Genomic DNA, 18,379 nt, shown 5'->3' on the forward strand with positions numbered 1-18,379 from the left:
AAACTGATAATGTTAAGAATAGATCATCGGTTATAAATTCAATTTACTGCAGAAAATTCCCGAGGTACTCATTCGCTAATGCATACTGTGGTCAAGTATGGAGACCGCACCTAAAGAAAGACAGAGCTTCTTGAAAGGGTGCAAAGACGAGTAACTCGCCTGGTGAGATCGGCAAAAGGGTGTCCATATGAAGAAAGACTTTGAATATGTGGGTTGCAGAGTTTGGAAACTAGACACCTTAGAAGAGATATGGTTGAGGTGTTTAAGGCCGTGAGAGGCATCAGTAAAATGAATGAGGATGGAATTTAAGGTTATAAATGATGCTAGAACTAGGGGACATAAATTCAAGTTATGGGGGGAAATGTTTAGATTGGACTGCAGGAAGTTTTATTTTAGCCAACGAGTTATAAATTACTGGAATAAGTTGCCTACATGGGTGGTAGAGGCCGACAGTTTAGGGAAATTCAAAGGTCATCTGGATAGTACCTTTGGGTAAGGGAAGTGCATAGGATGATAGGTTTAATTTCCTTTTACTAATTATATTATTATTTATTTATTTTATTATTTTTTTTTATCAGTTTTATTGGTTTTTTTTTTTTTTTTTTTTTGGCGGTGCAGCATAAGCCATAGGCTTTCTTGCACCATGCGGCCATTACTAATACATGAGTAATTGTGCTTTGTGTTATTTGCAACTTTTTTTTTTTGTAAAGTAATTCTGAATTTAAAATTCTGAAAGACTAACTGTTATTCTATATTTGCCTATCAGAATAAAACATGCAATTTTCTGTAAACTTAGCTTACTTCAGCTGTTCCACACTACGTGATCCAATATCTTGACAACCATGTTTAATTCCTGATATAAGATATGGTACATATCTATGGATTGAACCTTTATCTGGAATGGTACCGGATACCCCTTGAGCTACTCTAACTTTGTCTTCATCACTGGGGTAGAGGAAAAAAAATAATAATAATGAATAACATTAACATTTCACAGAAATATCTTTGGTAACTGTCTAAATCTTGGATATTCTGCTATTATAAAAATTAACAACAACAAATAAACTCCCCATCCACCTTTAAGGTAATTACTCTTACCTTGTGAAGTATCTATCCCTGCTACCATGCCCCTCTCGAGAGTCCATTGCATCAAGAGAACCCATACCCCTGTATTTCTTTAGTCTTACACCGTCGGAGAAAAAGTACTCTCCAGGAGACTCTGTTGTACCAGCAACCATAGAACCCATCATAACTGAAAATATCCAATTAAAATCAGATTTGTATCTTGATAACAGATGTGTACCAATAAAATTTAATTATACATAAGGCATTTGTTTTGGTTTTTTTTTATTTTTACATACAAGTACTAATACCATTTTCAGAGTGATGCAAAAGTACTATAATCATAATCACTTACACTTGTAAACAAAATGATTTTCCCCACACACACACACTAAAGATGTAAAAATGCTTTTCCAAACCAGTTTTGTCCACTGATTTCAAATATGTTCTCAATTTTTACCAAGTATGTATAGTTTTCATAACACAATTGTTGGCAATATCAGTACTAAGTTAATTAAGATGATTTGATTACTTAACACATGAGAATGGTTACAATTACATTTTTATACTCTTACAGTTTAAACCCAGCAAACTGTCATAGCGTTAATTCTGCATTCCCTTTGTTTTCTAATTACGGTTAAGTAATGACTGAAATTACCATACCCTTTCCACCTAGATACCTTTCAAAATTTCAATTTACTAATAACCTAGAGTTTTACATAAAGAGTAAAAACAGATTAAATATCATTAAGAAAAGAGTGTGTGTGTTTTTGTAAAGATGGCGAAATTAGTCGCTATAACTGTGCAATAGAGATGTGTTTAGAAGCCAACAGTTGTTAGCCAGCAACAGCTATTTCGACTCAGCACTCACAAGTTCAAAGGGATAGATTTCTATAAACACCAGAAGGATTCACTCAGCCCGGAATGTAAATTTATGGCTAAGAGAGGGGGCAAGAAGCCATGATACTCGTGTGAATAGACATCTAAGATACCTCTCAGCATATGAAAATTCTGCACAGATGTAAGCAACAGCTTTATCTTTACCTAAAAAGGAGATATGGAAGAGCGGCTACATGTGTTGCAGGGATAATACATGGCACGATGAGGGGATGACTAGTTACCCTTTTCACTAAGATTCCATCATGTGCCGACCGAGTGTCTTAAGACTTGGATCTCCCAAATGAGAGCGAGGTGTTGAATAAACAGTTTGGGAGAGCTTGGGACATAAAAGCGGATCCTCGGGAGTCAGTTGGTGTGTGGAGAATTTTATTGAACTTGAATAGAAATCATGACTCAGACCAGAGCAACAAAGCAAAAGGCTCAAACTAGTGGAAGTGCTGTGGCTCAGGGGTAGAAACTGAAGGGGGGGTTTGTCCTCTGAATCACAGTCTATTGAAATGCACTGCTTGTTTGATGTTTGTGGAGGAATCAGGAACGGGACATGATGTTGCCAAGGGGAATGTCTTTGTGTGTGCGATGTAGGAGTGCGAGGAAATCAGGCGCCAACTCGGCATTGTTATGGGCTTATATGAGAGCTTGAAGGACAGGGTGAATGCCCTCGAAAGATTTAAATTGAGGGGCCCATCAAGCTCTCAGCTGCCCACATCAATGCCAGGGCTTGCACTTGAACATCATGCAACACAGCGGCAACCCCCAAGACAGAATGTGCTGGCCCCAAAAGAACTAGTTTTGTAGGTGACTATTGTCAGGGAAACGGGGAGCAGTGTAAAAAGGATAGATGGAACAGGACCAGGGTATGTCCGCCAGCGGCAAGGGTTGAGGATGTTGTAGGGCAGATATCATCCTTTAAGGTCACAAAGGGTGATATTGTTGTACATGTTGGCACTAATGATATTAAGAGTAGGAGACCAGCAGAATTACTTAACAAGTATAAGACAATGCTGAAAAAAGCCATGAGTTAGAGTTGAATTTGAAAGTGTCTGCAATTCTGCCCAGACACAATAGGAGGGAGTATATGATGAGAGCCTTGTCAATCAATTCGGCCCTGGAGAGATTGTGCAAGGGTCAAGGGGTAGAATTTTTCTCAACCTGGTCTGTGCTTGTTAACAAGAGAGACTCCTTCTACAGGGATGGAATACACCTAAATAGAAAGGGTGCAAGAATATTTGCTGATGCTATCGAGGCAGAGTTAGGTGGGTCGGAAAACTGCTAGCTTGGGGGGGGATACACTGACTAACAGATTAACAGTAGCCGCTGGCAGAGGTAAAAGTGATTCTTGCACTACTTCTAATGAAATTCAATTGAGCAGCAGCCTGGAAAGCAAGGCAATGGGAATTTCCAGGACTGCTGGGAGTCATAGTGGAACAAGTAAATACATGGGCTTCGTTAGGGTAACTAAGAGTAGGAACAGGTGCATGTATACTTGCATATACACCAATGCTAGGAGTATAGTTAATAAATTCAATGAGCTTGAAGTGCTAGTCAAGACATCAAGGGCAAATATTGTTGGGATATCAGAGACATTAGCATTAGCAGAGGCATTTGATGCAAGAAAGCAAGCTTATGCAGCATCAGCCAAAAAAAAAAAAAAAAAACCACTTCCACTTCACCCCTCTGTTCGTTCAAAATACCTGTCCAGCTGAGCCTTAAACTTATTTAGGCTATCAACCTCCACCACAAGGGATGGAAGTCTGTTCCACCAACCAACCACCCGCTGGCTAAAGGCAAATTTCCGCACGTCTATCCTACATCTCTCTTTCCTCAATTTGAATTTATGCCCTCTCAGGTGATTATTCTGAGCTAGAGGAAGAATCCCATCAGCATTGAGCATGCTTAAACCATTCAAGGCTTTATACACCTCTATCAGATCACCTCGCTGGTGCCTAGTCTCCAGACACTGTAATTTGCAAAACTTAAGCCTTTCTTCGTAAGAGCACCCCTTTGTTCCATTCACTAATCTTGTTGCCCTTCTCTGTACTCGTTCCAGCAGCTCTACATCATTCTTGAAATGAGGCCTCCAGACCTGTATACAGTACTCTAGGTGTGGCCTGACCATCGCCTTATACAATGGAATAATCACCTCCTTATCCCTGCTGGAAAAATTCCTGTATATCATTGACAATACTCCATGAGCTACTCTTGCAGCCCGTCTGCACTGCTCAGAGAACTTCATATCTGCCTGCACAACCACCCCCAAGTCCCTTTCATTCTCTACCACTGTCAGTGTTGTACCATAGAGTTGATACGTTGCTCTGGGGTTGCTGTTTCCCATATATAGTACTTTACATTTGTCAATGTTAAACTTCATTTGCCACCTCTCAGCCCATCTGCTCAACCTTTCCAGATCCTGTTGCAGAAGCATAGTGTCAGTAGTGTCCTTGACAACCCTGCGAACCTTTGTATCGTCTGCAAACTTGGACATTAATCCCGATATACCATCATCAATATCATTTATAAATACAGAAAACAATAATGGACCCAACACTGAGCCCTGAGGGACTCCACTAATAACATCAGTCCACGATGAGCAGTGTCCATTGATTACCACTCTCTGTCTTCTCCCCCTCAACCACCCCTTTATCCATAGCAGCAATTTGCCTCCAATGTCACACTGCTCCAATTTGTGTAGCAGTCTTGCATGTGCAACTATCAAAAGCCTTTCTAAGATCCAAGTATATAATATCAAAGTTATTCCCTGCATCCAGTTCTTTTGTGACTGCATCATAGTATCCAATCAAGTTGGTCAGGCAAGACTTCCCCTTAACAAAACCATGCTGTGTCTGAGCTATAACTGAAGTCTTGTCTAAATGATCCTGCAGTGCGTCTTTAACCAGTGCCTCCATTAATTTTCCTGGAACAGAAGTCAAGCTCACAGGTCTATAATTACTTGTGTCAGCCTTTGATCCTCCTTTGTGAATTGGGGTCACATTTGCACATTTCCAGTCTATGGGTACCTCCCCTGAGTCCAAGGAAGCTCTCATAATTATGGCTAATGGTTTGCTTACTTCCTTTGCTGCCTCCTTTAATATAACTGGATAGATCCCATCCACCCCGGGTGCCTTTCTTGTGTTTATCTTCAACAGTTTCTCCTCCACTTTACTCCCAGTTATTTCAAGATTCTGTAACTTACTGCTAGAGTTGAATACACCTCTGGCATTCCCCTCGCTGAATAACTCCTCATGTGTGAATGTCGATGCAAAATATTCATTTAGTTTGTTAGCCACCTGAGCAGGATCATCAACACTTGACCCATCAATATCAAGTGGACCAATCTGATTCATCCCTTTCCTTCTAGAGTTTACATAAGTAAAGAACTCTTTGCTGTTTTTCTTTGCATCCCTTGCCAAGGATTTCTCGTAATCTGCCTTCGCCTGCCTAACCTCCTTTGTAACTTGGTTGCATATCAACTTGTATCTATCATAGGCTTCTGTGTCATGTGTTACTTTGTAAGTATCCCATGCATTTTTCTTCTCTGCCATATGCCTCATTAGATCATCTGACATCCATTTTGGCCTAAACCTTGAACAATATTTCTTAGTTGGTATGTAAAGCCTAGTAGCTTCCAAGATAAGTTCTTTGAATGCTTCCCATTTTGAATTTGCTGTTGGTAACATCATCAGTTGGTCCCACTGTATAGAATTTAAATACTGTCTCAGTCCATCGTAGTCGCCTTTACGGAAGCAATAACCCTTCCCTTTACCCCTAATGGTAGTTACCTCTTTGAGTAAATCCCACTTCAGCACACTGTGATCACTGCCACCTAGTGGTTCATTTATCTGCAGATTCTTAATGCATGAAGAATCACTGCTGATAATCAAATCAAGAGTATTACTCCCTCTAGTTGCCTCCCGAACATGCTGATGTAGAAAACAATCATCCAATAAATCCACAAAAGCCCTGCTAGTGTGTGAGTATCCAGCCCCCAAATTCCAGTCAATATCTGGGAAATTAAAATCTCCCATTATAAGACACTCTGATTTACTGGCCCACTCTATTTCCCTGTACAGTTCCTTATTATACTCATCAGAGTCATTAGGCCTATAGCACACTCCTACTCTCAATTTTGATCTCCCAATGTTTATGTCACACCAAACTGACTCCACACTGCACTGTCCAGCGATGTCGACTGGCTTCACTTCCTTGGTTTTTATGTGTTTCTTAACTAATAGCATAACACCTCCCCCCTTCCTATCCTGTCTATCCTTTCTGTAGACGTTGTACTCCCCAAATTGCAGTTCCGCATCCCTTATATCTGTGTGACACCACGTCTCTGATATCCCAACAATATCTGCCTTCGATGTTTTGAGCAATACCTCAAATTCATCAAATTTATTTACTAAACTCCTAGCATTGGTGTACACGCAAGTATACCTGCACCTGTTTCTATTCTTAGCTACCCTAACACAACCCATGTGTTTACTTGTACCACAATGGCTCCCAGCAGTCTCTGAAATACCATGCATCTTGTTTTTCAGGCTTCTGCTCATTCTAACAGAAGCAGTGCAAGAATCTCTTTCACCTCTGCCAGTGGCTACTGTCAATCTATTGGTCTTTGTCTCCCCCCCAAGCTAGCAGTTTTCCGACCCACCTAACACTGCCTCGATAGCATCAGCAAATATTCTTGCACCCTTTCTATTTAAGTGTATCCCATCCCTGTAGAAGCAATCTCTCCTGTTAACAAGTACAGTCCAGGCTGAAAAAAATTCTACCCCTTGAGCCTTGCACAATCTTTCCAGGGCCGAATTGATCGACAAGGCTCTCATCATATACTCCCTCCTATCGTGTCTGGGCAGAATTGCAGACACTTTCAAATTCAACCCTAATTCTCAGCTTTTGTTCAACAGTGACCTGTACTTGTTAAGTAATTCATGTGACACCATGTTAAGTGACATGGTGTCACACAGACATAAGCAGTGCTGTTGTTGTTGTATTTGAGGTTTTTGGCACAAGGGCCTCTTGGGCCATATTGCGCCTGTTCATGGTTTGGGTATCACTGATTTCACATTATGATTAGATGCTATTATATAAATTTATGCGTTTTAAATACTTAAACTGATCCTCGAAATTTGCTTCATTACCAAGAATATGTGATAAGGTTTAGGGTTCCTGCAAGTTGGAGAGGGAGCTGAAGCTGGGATTTCGGACAGATGAAAGGTGGGGACATTCAATGAGAATGTTTTATTGTTAAGTGTGACTGGCAAAAGTAGCACTGAGGAGGGGTCTCTCCCAAAAGCAAATGCAGATGAGTTGGATGTGAATGACCGATGCGAAGTCTTGCCAGAATTACTTCTTGTCGCCTGTTTCTTCTAAAACTAATGTCCACAGTTGAGGCTCTTTTTTTTTTTTTTTTTTTTATCTGGAACAGATTATTATTGGTTTGAGATTGCCAGAGGTGCGACCATTGTTTCCAACATGTTTTTTTAATAATGCATTTGTAGTCTGTGCATGGAACTTTCAGTTGACTGTAAGATCCAGAGTCAGAATGTTTAGCAGCCTCATCCGCACAATCATTACCTTGGATGCCGACATGAACAGGAATTCAGCAGAAGGTAACCTTGTAGTTGGCTGTTTGATGGTAAAATAATTTAGACCGGATCTCTTTAAGAACGGGATGAGAGGGAGGAAAGGTAGATTGAAAGGCACTGATTGCACTTAAAGAGTCTGTATATATCAGAGATTGTTTGATATGATATTTGTTTATGTTATCTAGAGCCAGTTTTATTGCAAATAATTCTGCAGTATAGATACTGCATTCAGCGGGAAGAGAGGCAGCTGTTAAGAAAGTGGCAGAAACTGCTGCTGCACCAACAGCCGTATCTGTTTTGGAGCCATCGGTATAGATATGAACTTTCTGAGTTTTCCAAAGAATGCAATTTATGTAGCTGTTGAAAGTTTGTATTTGCCAGAGAGGATTTTCCCCATCTTGAAAAGAAATTGTCACAGAGGTACAAATTCAGTCCAGGGAGGTTCAGGAGTAGCAAGGTCTTGGAATATATTCTTAAAGTTAATTTTCCAACTGATCATGAGTTCTTGCAGTCGAATCCCTGTGGGGCAGTTTTCATTAGGTTTATTGTGATATAGCAGGGTGTGTTGAGGATCAAACAGATACTGCCAGCTGGGGTGGGCTGGAGTACTTCCAATCTTTGCTGCATAATTAAACAATAAAATTTTTCTCCTGAGATGCAGAGGGGATTCATTTGCCTTAATATACAGGCTGTGAACTGGAGATGTTCTGAAGGCTCCAACAGCTATCCTAAGGGCACTATGCTGGATGGTGTCAGACGTAATAAAGAACTTTTCCTGGTGGAGTCGTAGACAGGTGCTCCATAATCCAAGCACAATCTTATTAAAGCTCCATAGAAATGTAGGAGAGAGCTACTGTCAGCACCCCAGGACATAGCAGAGACAGCTCTTAGGATATTCAGTTTTTTAAGACAAGTATTCCGGAGGTACGCCATATGGGAAGCAAAATTAAGTTTATTATCTAAATGTAACCCCAACAGACGGAAATTGTTAGTGACAGGAATCGGGCTGTTTTTTAAAAATATTTCTGGATCCGGATGTAGTTTCCGTTTTTTTACAGAAATGAATAGCAATAGACTTCTTTTCTGCTAGGGAATACCCATTCCGCAATGCCCATGATTCTATTCTAGCTATAGCAATTTGAAGTTGCCTTTCGATAGTGTTCATAGTCTGGGATTGAGTAGAGATAATGAGGTCATCGGCAAACATGTATGATTGTACTGTATTTGATACATCCCTTGTCATGTTGGTGATTCTTATTGCAAATAATGTTGGACTGAGAATGGAACCCTGTGGTACACCTTCCTCTTGTTCAAATGTTTTGAATAAATTATTCATGTATCTGACCTGAAAAGTTCTATGGCATAGGAAGCTTTGTATAAATTGAGGTAGATAACCTCTCAAGCCAAAAGAATGAAGATCTTGAAGAACACCATATCGCCATGTGGTATCGAAGACTTTCTCAATATCTAAATTAATCATGACCAGATGCTGTCCCCTTACGTATATTTGCCTCTGCTTTTATCATTACATCTAAGGTGGAACGGTTTTTTCGAAACCCATACTGATTACTATTTAGCAAGTTGTTAGTTTCCAGGAACCACATTAACCGCCTGTGAACCATTTTTTTCCAGGACTTTGCCTAAACAATTGGTCAGTTGTTGTTGTTGTAGTTCGGTTTAACAACACAAGGGCTACTACGGCCAAATTGTGTCTCTTCATTGTTAATTGACAAAAAGCACATTGTTAGGGAGATAAAATTATATGCTTCTGAATAAACCAATATGTTTTAGATATAATAAAAGTTCTTCAATATTTGCTTCATTTCCTAAGATGCGAGATAAATCAGGTGATATATTCAATTTAGAGAGAGAGACTGAAAAGTGTTTGACCGGATGGTTGAATGTAAGGGACAATCAACCAGGAAACGTCGGACTGTAAGTTGCATCTGACAGGACAATTGGTCCGTGAAATTGGCCTATAGTTATGTGGAAAGGTACGATCCTTTCCGGGCTTTGGGAAGGCTAGAACTATTGAGTGACACCAGGAGATTGGCTAAGCATTTTCTAAGAATATTCGGTTGTAATAGTTTAACAATGATCTTTTTGCTCTGTTGTTCTAACGTTATATAGTAGATCCCATCTGGACCAGCAGCGCTATTTGATGTTTTATTGAGCACGCCAAAAAGTTATGTTAATGTGAATGGCTGGTTATATGGATGTGAAACTCTCGTGGAAAAATTAATCTTATGCTGCTCTGCAGTTTTTTAATTCACTGAAAGGTTGGTTTGTAGGAGGCTATTGCAGATATACTGGTGAATGATTCCGCTAAGGCATTTGCTATTTCTCCCAGGGATGACAACTCTTTCCCTTCCCAGTTTAGTACTGTAGCTGGGGACTGAACGTATTTGCCATTAAGCGTTTGTGTTTTCCTCCAGATAATTCTGCTGTCTGTATCCTTGTTTATGCTCGAGGAAAAGCTAATCCAGGCATCTTTCTTTGCTGGCACCTCCGTAGCCAGGTGGAAAGGAGCAGCAGTGCATAGCACATGCTTCTTGATTAGACCGGGGTTCGAGCCCGTCACCATCAAATACAGAGGATGCGGAAAGGTCAGGGAATGACCACCACATATCCCAGAGCAATATGGCCTTAGTTGCTAATGCTCCTAAAAACCAAAAACAACAATTTTCTTTGCTTTTCGTCTTATTTGGCGGAACTTGGCTTTCAGTCTTTTGAAGTTAATTAGATTGGTAGTTGTGGGAAATTTATGAAATAAATTCCAAGCTCTATTTTTGTACTGTTTGGCATGTGTGCAATCTTGATTCCACCAGTAATTACTATGTTTCCATTTCCCCGGGAAAGATTTTGGTATTGCTGAGGTAGCAGCTTGTAATATTTGATTAGTTACATGTTCTGTGACATTGTCTATGGTTTGAGATTGGATTATTTTATTGTCTAACTGCACATGAGATGCATATTCATACCAGTGTGCCCTACGAAATTTCCAAGTGGAGCAACGTAGTGAAGGAGAGTTTACCCGTGTCTGCAGCTTGCAGAGAATCTGAAGGTGATCACTGTTTAGTGGATTTTCAAGAAGAGACCACTCTATAATACTATATACAGAGGGAGAACAGATTGACAGGTCTATTGCACTCATGGATCCTAATGAATATAGGTAGGCTCACCAGTGTTCAAAAGGGTAAGTTGATAAGAGTCCAGAAGGAATTCTATTAACTTGCCTCTCTTGTCAATTGTTGGAGATCCCCACATTGAATGATGTGCATTAAAGTCTCCAAGTAAGCAGAAAGGAGACAGTAGCTGTTAGATTAGATTTTCTAGGTCATCTGAAGAAAATGAGAAATTAGGAGGAATATATATATAGATGCTATTGTAAGAGTGATGTCAATTTCAATGCGCACTGCCACTACTTCAAAAGGAGTCTGAAGAGCAATATGTTTGGATGGTACGTTGTTTCTTATAAGAACCACCACTCCTCCACGGGCTGGCGAGTCGATATTTCTATCTCTTCTAAAGATAGAAGAATCTTTTATAGTAGGACACACTTGTGAATTTAAATAAGTTTCCTGTAGGGATATGCCTGCTGGATCATAACAGTGGATGAGATCACATATATCATCTTTTATACTGCAAAACCCTCTACAATTCCATTGAAGAATTCTTTCCATTAAGCGGTTTTGTTGGTTGTTTTTGTTTGACTTTTTAGTTGACTTGTTTGCATCGATCCGATTTTCTTTTGTCTTTCTTTGGAAAGTAGGGGCGTGTTACGTCCATCTCATCAGTCGCATGAAGTTCTAATATGGCATCTTCTGAGTCATTGTGCTGGTCAGTATCCATTCTGGTTGAAATTGGTGGTTTCAGTACCATGGTTTCTGTCACTTTTTGTTTTGCTGTTGGGTTTACATTAGCTGGAATGGTAACTGGGGTATTACAGGCTTGTTCGGTTTTTTGTTGCGAAGGACACTGTTTGGGGACAGAGAGCATGGAGCGTGCCCAATTAGCGATGGACATATTTGGGGGAATAGCAACATCTGTTTGTGTACCTATTGACTGAAATTGTTTAGCAGCCGTTGCATGTGTATGTTTTGGATCTGTTTTTAGTATTTGCCTTCTCGCCTCTGAATATGTCACTTTATTCTCAACTTTATATTTCTGGATTTTTTTCCCTTGCTTCCAAAATTCGCAACTTCTGGAAAAAGCTGGGTGATCACCCTTACAGTTTGGGCAAACAGAAGTTGTAGCAGTGCATTCAGTTTGATTGTGCTCCTTCAATCCACAAATTGGACATACTGACTCACCTCGACATGCAGTTTGGGAGTGTCCATATTTTTGGCACTTGTAGCACCTGATTGGGTTTGGGATGCAAGGACGGACACGGCAATGGAGATAGACTACTTTAACAGATGATGGTAGGATGGGAGAGCTGAAAGTGAGAATTATGCTCCTAGTGGGAACAAGAACACCATCTTTCCGAGTCATAATTCTCCTTGCTTGTATTACTGTTTACGTAGCTCTATCTCCTCCTCTGATACAGTTAACAAGTCCCATTCTGCGATTACTCCCTTCGTGGAGTTCAGGGTGGCATGGGAAGTAACTTTTATTGGTTGTCCGCCAAAAGTAGTCATGTTTAATAATTTTTCGGAATGATGGGATTTCATGGTCTCTACCAGAATATCCCCAGACTGGAGCCACTTTACTGTTTTTGGTGAACCTGCAGCAGACTACGCATTTTTGGACAAGGAATGGGGTCAGTTTATTCAGAGGCAGCTCTGATAGAGAGTGCAGTATGAGGAATCTGGTATTTCCTCTTGTGGGATCGTTTTCAACCTCTTTGGTTGAGAATAGTCATTTTCTGTCATTTTCTAGTCTTGAGCTCGATGGCTCTAAAGGTGGAAAAGAACTGTTTTCCATCTTTGCACCTTTCAGCCCCGGAAGAGTGGATTTCTTCTCCCAGATTACCGGCCTCACTACGGGGAGGCAGGAGCAGTGCTGCTAGAGTGACCAAGCAATGTTAAGGTTAGTAAGTTAGTGTAATGGAAAAAAAGAAAGGTGGTTTTCCTTCCTGTAACTTAGTTACAATTCGTAATACTAAGTTAACAATTAATTAATGGGAACGTAAGAGAACTTTTACAAATGAATATAACTGTAGCTTTGATAAAAACACTCTAGAAATCACTCAGGGAATCGCATGATCACTATAACGCTTGGATAAAAACACTCTAGAAATCACTCAGGGAATCGCATGATCACTATAACGCTTGGCACCCAGTGCCATAAGCAGTGCAGAACTGGAATTTGGGGAGTACAATGTGTACAGAAAGGATAGACAGGACAGGACAGGAAGGGAGGAGGGGTTATGCTGTTAGTTAAGAAACACATAAAATCTAAGGAACTGCATCCAATTGATGTGGGTGGACAATGCAATGTTGAGTCTGGTGTGACATAAGCACTGGGAAAGGAAAAATGAGAGTATGTGTGTGTTATAGGCCCAATCAATCTGATGAGTATAATGAGCAATTGTGCAGAGAAATATAGTGCGCCAGTAAATTAGTGTCTTATAATGGGGGATTTTAATTTCCCGGATATTGACTGGAATTTATGGTTTGCTAACACACACACACACACACACGCACACACACGCACACACACACACACACACACACACACACACACACACACACACACACACACACACACACACACTAGCAAGGCTTTTGTGGATATATTGGATGATTGTTTTCTGCAGGAGCATGTTTGGAAGCAACTAGAGGGAGTAATACTCTTGATCTGATTATCAGTAGTGATTCTTCATGCATCAAGAATCTGCAGATAAAAGTACCACTAGGTGGCAGTGATCACAGTGTGCTGAAGTGGAATTTACTCAGAGGTAACTACCATCAAGGGTAAAGGGAAGGGTTTTTGCTTTCGTAAAGGTGACTACGGTGGTCTGAGACAGTATTTAAATTCTATACGGTGGAACCAACTGATGATGTTACCAACAGCAAATTCAAAATAGGAAGCATTCAAAGAATTAAATCTTGAATGCTACTAGGCTTTTTAGACTAACAAAGAAGTATTGTTCAAGATTTAGGCCTAAATGATGTCAGATGAACTAATTATACGTGTGACAGAGAAGAAAAATGCAGAGGATACATATAAATTAACATGTGACACAGAAGCCTACGATAGATATAAGCTGGTCTGTAACCAAGTTGCAAAGGAGGTTAGGCAGGTGAAGGCAGATTACGAGAAATCTTTGGCAAAGGATGCAAAGAAAAACAGCAAAGAGTTCTTCACTTATGCAAACTCTAGAAGGAAGTGGATGAATCAAATTGGTCCACTTGATATCGATGGTTCAACTGTTGATGATCCTGCCAGAAGTGTATTCAACTCTAGCAGTAAGCAAGATAATCTTGTAATAACTGAGAGTAAAGTGGAAGAGAAATTGTTGAAGATAAACACAAGAAAGGTACCTGGGGTGGATGGAATCTATCCAGTTATATTAAAGGAGGCAGCAAAGGAAGTAAGCAAACCCTTAGCCATAATTATGACAGCTTCCCTGGACTCAGGGGAGGTACCCATGGACTGGAGATATGCAAATGTGACCCCAATCCACAAAGGAGGGTCAAAGGGAGACACAGGTAATTATAGACCTGTTAGTTTAACTTCAGTTCCAGGGAAATTAATGGAGGCACTGGTTAAAGAAGCATTGCAGGATCATCTAGACAAGACTTCAGTTATAACTCGGACACAGCATGGGTTTGTTAAGGGGAAGTCTTGTCTGACTAATTTGATTAGATACTATGATGTAATCACAAAGGAACTGGATGCAGTGAATAACTTTGATATCATATATTTGGATCTTAGAAAAGCCTTTGATACTGTTGCACATGGAAGACTGCTGCACAAATTGGAGCAGTGTGGCATTGGAGACAAATTGCTGCTATGGATAAAGGGATGGTTGAGTGGGAGAAGACAGAGTGGTAATCAATGGACACTGCTTTTCGTGGACTAATGTTATTAGTGGAGTCTCTCAGGGTTCAGTGTTGGATCCATTGTTGTTTTCTATATTTATAAATGATATTGATGATGGTATATCAGGCTTAATGTCCAAGTTTGCAGATGATACGAAGGTTGGCAGGGTTGTTAATGGCTCTACGCTGCTGCAACACGATCTAGAAAAGTTGAACAGATGGGCTGAGAGGTGGCAAATGAAGTTTAATATTGACAAATGTAAAGTACTATATATGGGAAGCAGTAGTCCCAGAGTAATGTATCAATTCTGTGGTACCACACTGACAGTGGTAGAGAATGAAAAGGACCTCGGGGTAAATTGTGCAGGCAGATATGAAGTTTTCTGAGCAGTGGAGACGGTCTGGAAGAGTAGCTCGTGACTGATATACAGGAATTTTTCTAGCAGGGAGTTGGTGGTGATTATCCCCTTGTATAAGGCAATGGTCAGGCCACACCTTGAGTACTGTATACAGGTTTGGAGGCCTCATTTTAAGAAGGATGTAGAGCTGTTGGAACGAGTACAGAGAAGGGAAACAAGATTAGTGAATGAAACAAAGGATTGCTCTTATGAATAAAGGCTTAAGTTTTGCAAATTACAGTGTCTGGTGACTAGGCACCTGCGAGGTGATCTGATTGATCCGAGGTGTATAAAGCCTTGAATGGTTTGAGCATGCTCAATGCAGATGGGATTCTTCCTCTTGCTCAGAATAATCACCTGAGAGGGCATAAATTCAAATTGAGGAAAGACAGATGTAGGATAGATGTGCGGAAGTTTGCCTTTAGCCAGCGGGTGGTTGATTGCTGGAACAAACTTCCATCTGTCGTTGTAGAAGTTGATAACTTAAATAGATTCAAGACAGAACTTCACAAACATTTGGAGCGCGTGAATGGGTGAAATAAGGAGTTTTTTTTGGCTGATGCTATATAAGCTTGCTTTCTTACATCATGTGCCTTTGCTAATGCTATACTGTGGTATAGCACCCAATATTTATCTGCCAGCATACATTTGTTCCAGAAACCTTAGCAACTATTTTCCATTGACTTAATGCAGTAGTTCCCAACTAGTGTTCCTCGGCACATTAGTGTTCCGTGCCCCTTTCTGAGTCTGCCATGAGATTAGAAAACATTCCATTGAGTTCGATGGCACTCACTATTTCAGTGTGCCATTAATATTAGTCTTTTAACTTAAAGTGCGACTTGAGTGACAAAAGACTGGGAACCACTGATTAACGTCTTGATAGGATCACGAAGTGGCTATCATTATTTTCGGAACACTCAAAAAACAATAGTACTTTATACAATTATAGTCACAAGATAACAACAGCTGATAATGGAAGATCTTACCACGACATCTCTTGGCACTCTTTTAATGTCTGTTTACAAAGTAGGCTTTTTACCATCTCTTTGGAAAGAGGGTCTGTTGAAACTACTTATAAAATCACCTGCAAAACCTAAAAATGACTAAAGCTCATATCACCTGATTGCAGTATCTCCAGATCTTGGCAATCTATGAATGCTACTAGCAGAGAGGATAAATGTATACCCTGAGATTACCCTATTTTAGGAAAGCAATACGGCTTTACTACAAGACATGGAACTGATGGTTCTCTGCACTCTCTTATGAGCACAGATAGACTCCAGCTGTAAATATGTTCTTGGAATCTTTGTAGACTTAATCGGTAATTTTGACTTAATAAACTGGGAGAGCATGCTCATGATGCTGTGATTGGCAAGATGAGCATCTACTATCTATAGTGCGGTAAAAGACTACGTCAGGGACAGAACTGTAATTAAGATTGTATCATGGCTTGATAACACTAAATGTGAGTAGAGGGTTTTCACAGGGATCTGCTTTTAGTCCACTTACATGGAATTTGGTATTGGCTTGGCTGAGACAGGATTATTGTTTTGTGAATGACTGCTTAAGAAGAAAAACAAGGGACAATAACTATAAAATAGGTCACTAGAAATGATGCACTGAAGTGAATGATAGAAATAGAACAGATTTTTGGTCTCCTGCATAAAACCAGAATTATGTTGCATAGCCCACCGTGAAGAGACCACCACATGTTTGTTATTAATGGTAATAGTTCTTGCAGCTGATTTGAAAAAATATCTAGGTAACCAATTAGTCTGAATTGTCTCACATTAATTGCACTGCTGAAAAAGTGAAGAAATTTGTGGAAATGATCTCACAGATCACTCATGTAGAATAGAGCATTTAAAAAAAAATATATAAAAAAAAATCTGCCAATTGTGACCCTACAGTGTGCTATGTAAATACAAAACATACAGCAATTATCCTCAGTGCAGTGGATGATGCTATTAAAAATGATCATAGCACAGACTGTATCAACTGAAGTCCTTCAAACCAATAGGTGGTGCACTGCCAAAAGATCAATATATAGTTTATGGGAGCATGTGTTACCATCTCCCACATTCCCTTACCAGGTTTTTAGCTCAGATATTGAAATAACATGATTCCCAACATGAGAAGACACTATGGGAAGCACTTTGACAATGTGTCAGGAGCATTGGCTAAACTAAAAGGGACCAGTCACACACAAAATTCTTTCTGATGGTAAGGGCCATTCCATATCAAACAGTTAAATGATTCAGCTCTAATCTGCAGCACAATTTCCTTCTAACAGGTTACTGATTATCCCTTTGCAAAATTATATGAACTTGAAATCTTGCAAAAAATTAACTGTTATTGTGGGGAAAGAGAAACTTAATACTACAGTCTATGGCTGCCGTGAATATGATGATCTTAAGACGAACTTGTTCAGGCTGCACAAAACATTGCCCAGATGTATGAAGGAAGGGAAGAGCTTATGATTCAAGTATGAACAGATTTCTTGATTTTCCAAATGAAGTGGAGGATGTTCATCCTTTTGAACTGTAACATAATAATTGCACAAGTGAAAGAGAGATCTATAAGAAGAGTGCTTGTCTCACTCCAAAATGCAATTATGTATACTGATACCAAGGTGAAGCAATAATGGGATAAGTGGTAATGTTCTGTAGAATATGGTGGATGTTTGCCCTATGCTGCATTGCAAGAGATAATCCAGAGCATCACTGAAGTCTATGAGAGACTGGATGAAGCCATTGTTAGATGTAATCTGTCTTTTGGAGAAATTAGGAGGCTCCTGCAGCAAGCCAAGATCTGATGAGGCACATGATCAGTGTGGTTGAGACACACTTAGATGGCAAGAAGTCCTTAGTGACCTGTACAACATGCTCTTTCCCTCTTTTGTAACTTTAGGAATTACAGCATCTGTTTGTCCAAGAACAGATCAAACCGCTGTTGTTCTCATACTGCACAGTAATAATTTCAATGCCCAAAAAGAGTTATAATATTATTCTTCATGTATAGCTCCTTGCATTGTGCAAGTAGTTAGTGTAGATAAGGTACATCCTTCTTCAAGATGGGTTGAGTTGCTCCTAGTGCTAGTATTAGGTCTTATTTTGTAGACAGGTGATTTCAACAATTAGGAATGATCCTATACATTGTGTCTGTGTAATGATTTGTGATGCATGGGCTGATGGTGTAGATGAGATTGCACAGTTGACTGGAAAGGCTTTCTTTTCAGCTGGAATAGCTGCTGGTGCAAGCACTTGTCTCACTTTCTCATCAGTAATAAAACCTTGGAGCAGTTCCTTGTACTGCATAGGAGAAGAATTATAAACTAACCTTAAAGCTTCTGGAGGTGCCTGTGTAACTCTTTGTTATGTGGTGCAAAACAACTAGAACTGATCTGTCAATGGACGTGATTGGATAATGTTCTTGTAAGAGGTAT

The 18,379-nt window shown here is 39.9% G+C and overlaps 1 protein-coding gene across 2 annotated transcripts in view; it reads right to left on the bottom strand.

Annotated features, from left to right (window-relative positions):
• Nucleotides 1–18,379, bottom strand: part of ras (Inosine-5'-monophosphate dehydrogenase ras) — a 142,068-nt gene that overhangs the window by 23,524 nt on the left and 100,165 nt on the right. For both annotated transcript variants that reach the window (XM_090385041.1, XM_090385042.1), the window contains 2 exons: nucleotides 1,099–1,252; nucleotides 802–945 (listed from right to left, as the gene is read on the bottom strand). In XM_090385041.1, coding sequence (XP_090241167.1) covers nucleotides 802–945; nucleotides 1,099–1,252 — 298 coding nt within the window. The remainder of the gene's footprint in view (nucleotides 1–801; nucleotides 946–1,098; nucleotides 1,253–18,379) is intronic.

The sequence above is a fragment of the Mastigoproctus giganteus genome, chromosome 11 (genome assembly GCF_048544385.1).
Source record: "Mastigoproctus giganteus isolate SK-2022 chromosome 11, ASM4854438v1, whole genome shotgun sequence".
NCBI lineage: Eukaryota > Metazoa > Arthropoda > Arachnida > Uropygi > Thelyphonidae > Mastigoproctus > Mastigoproctus giganteus.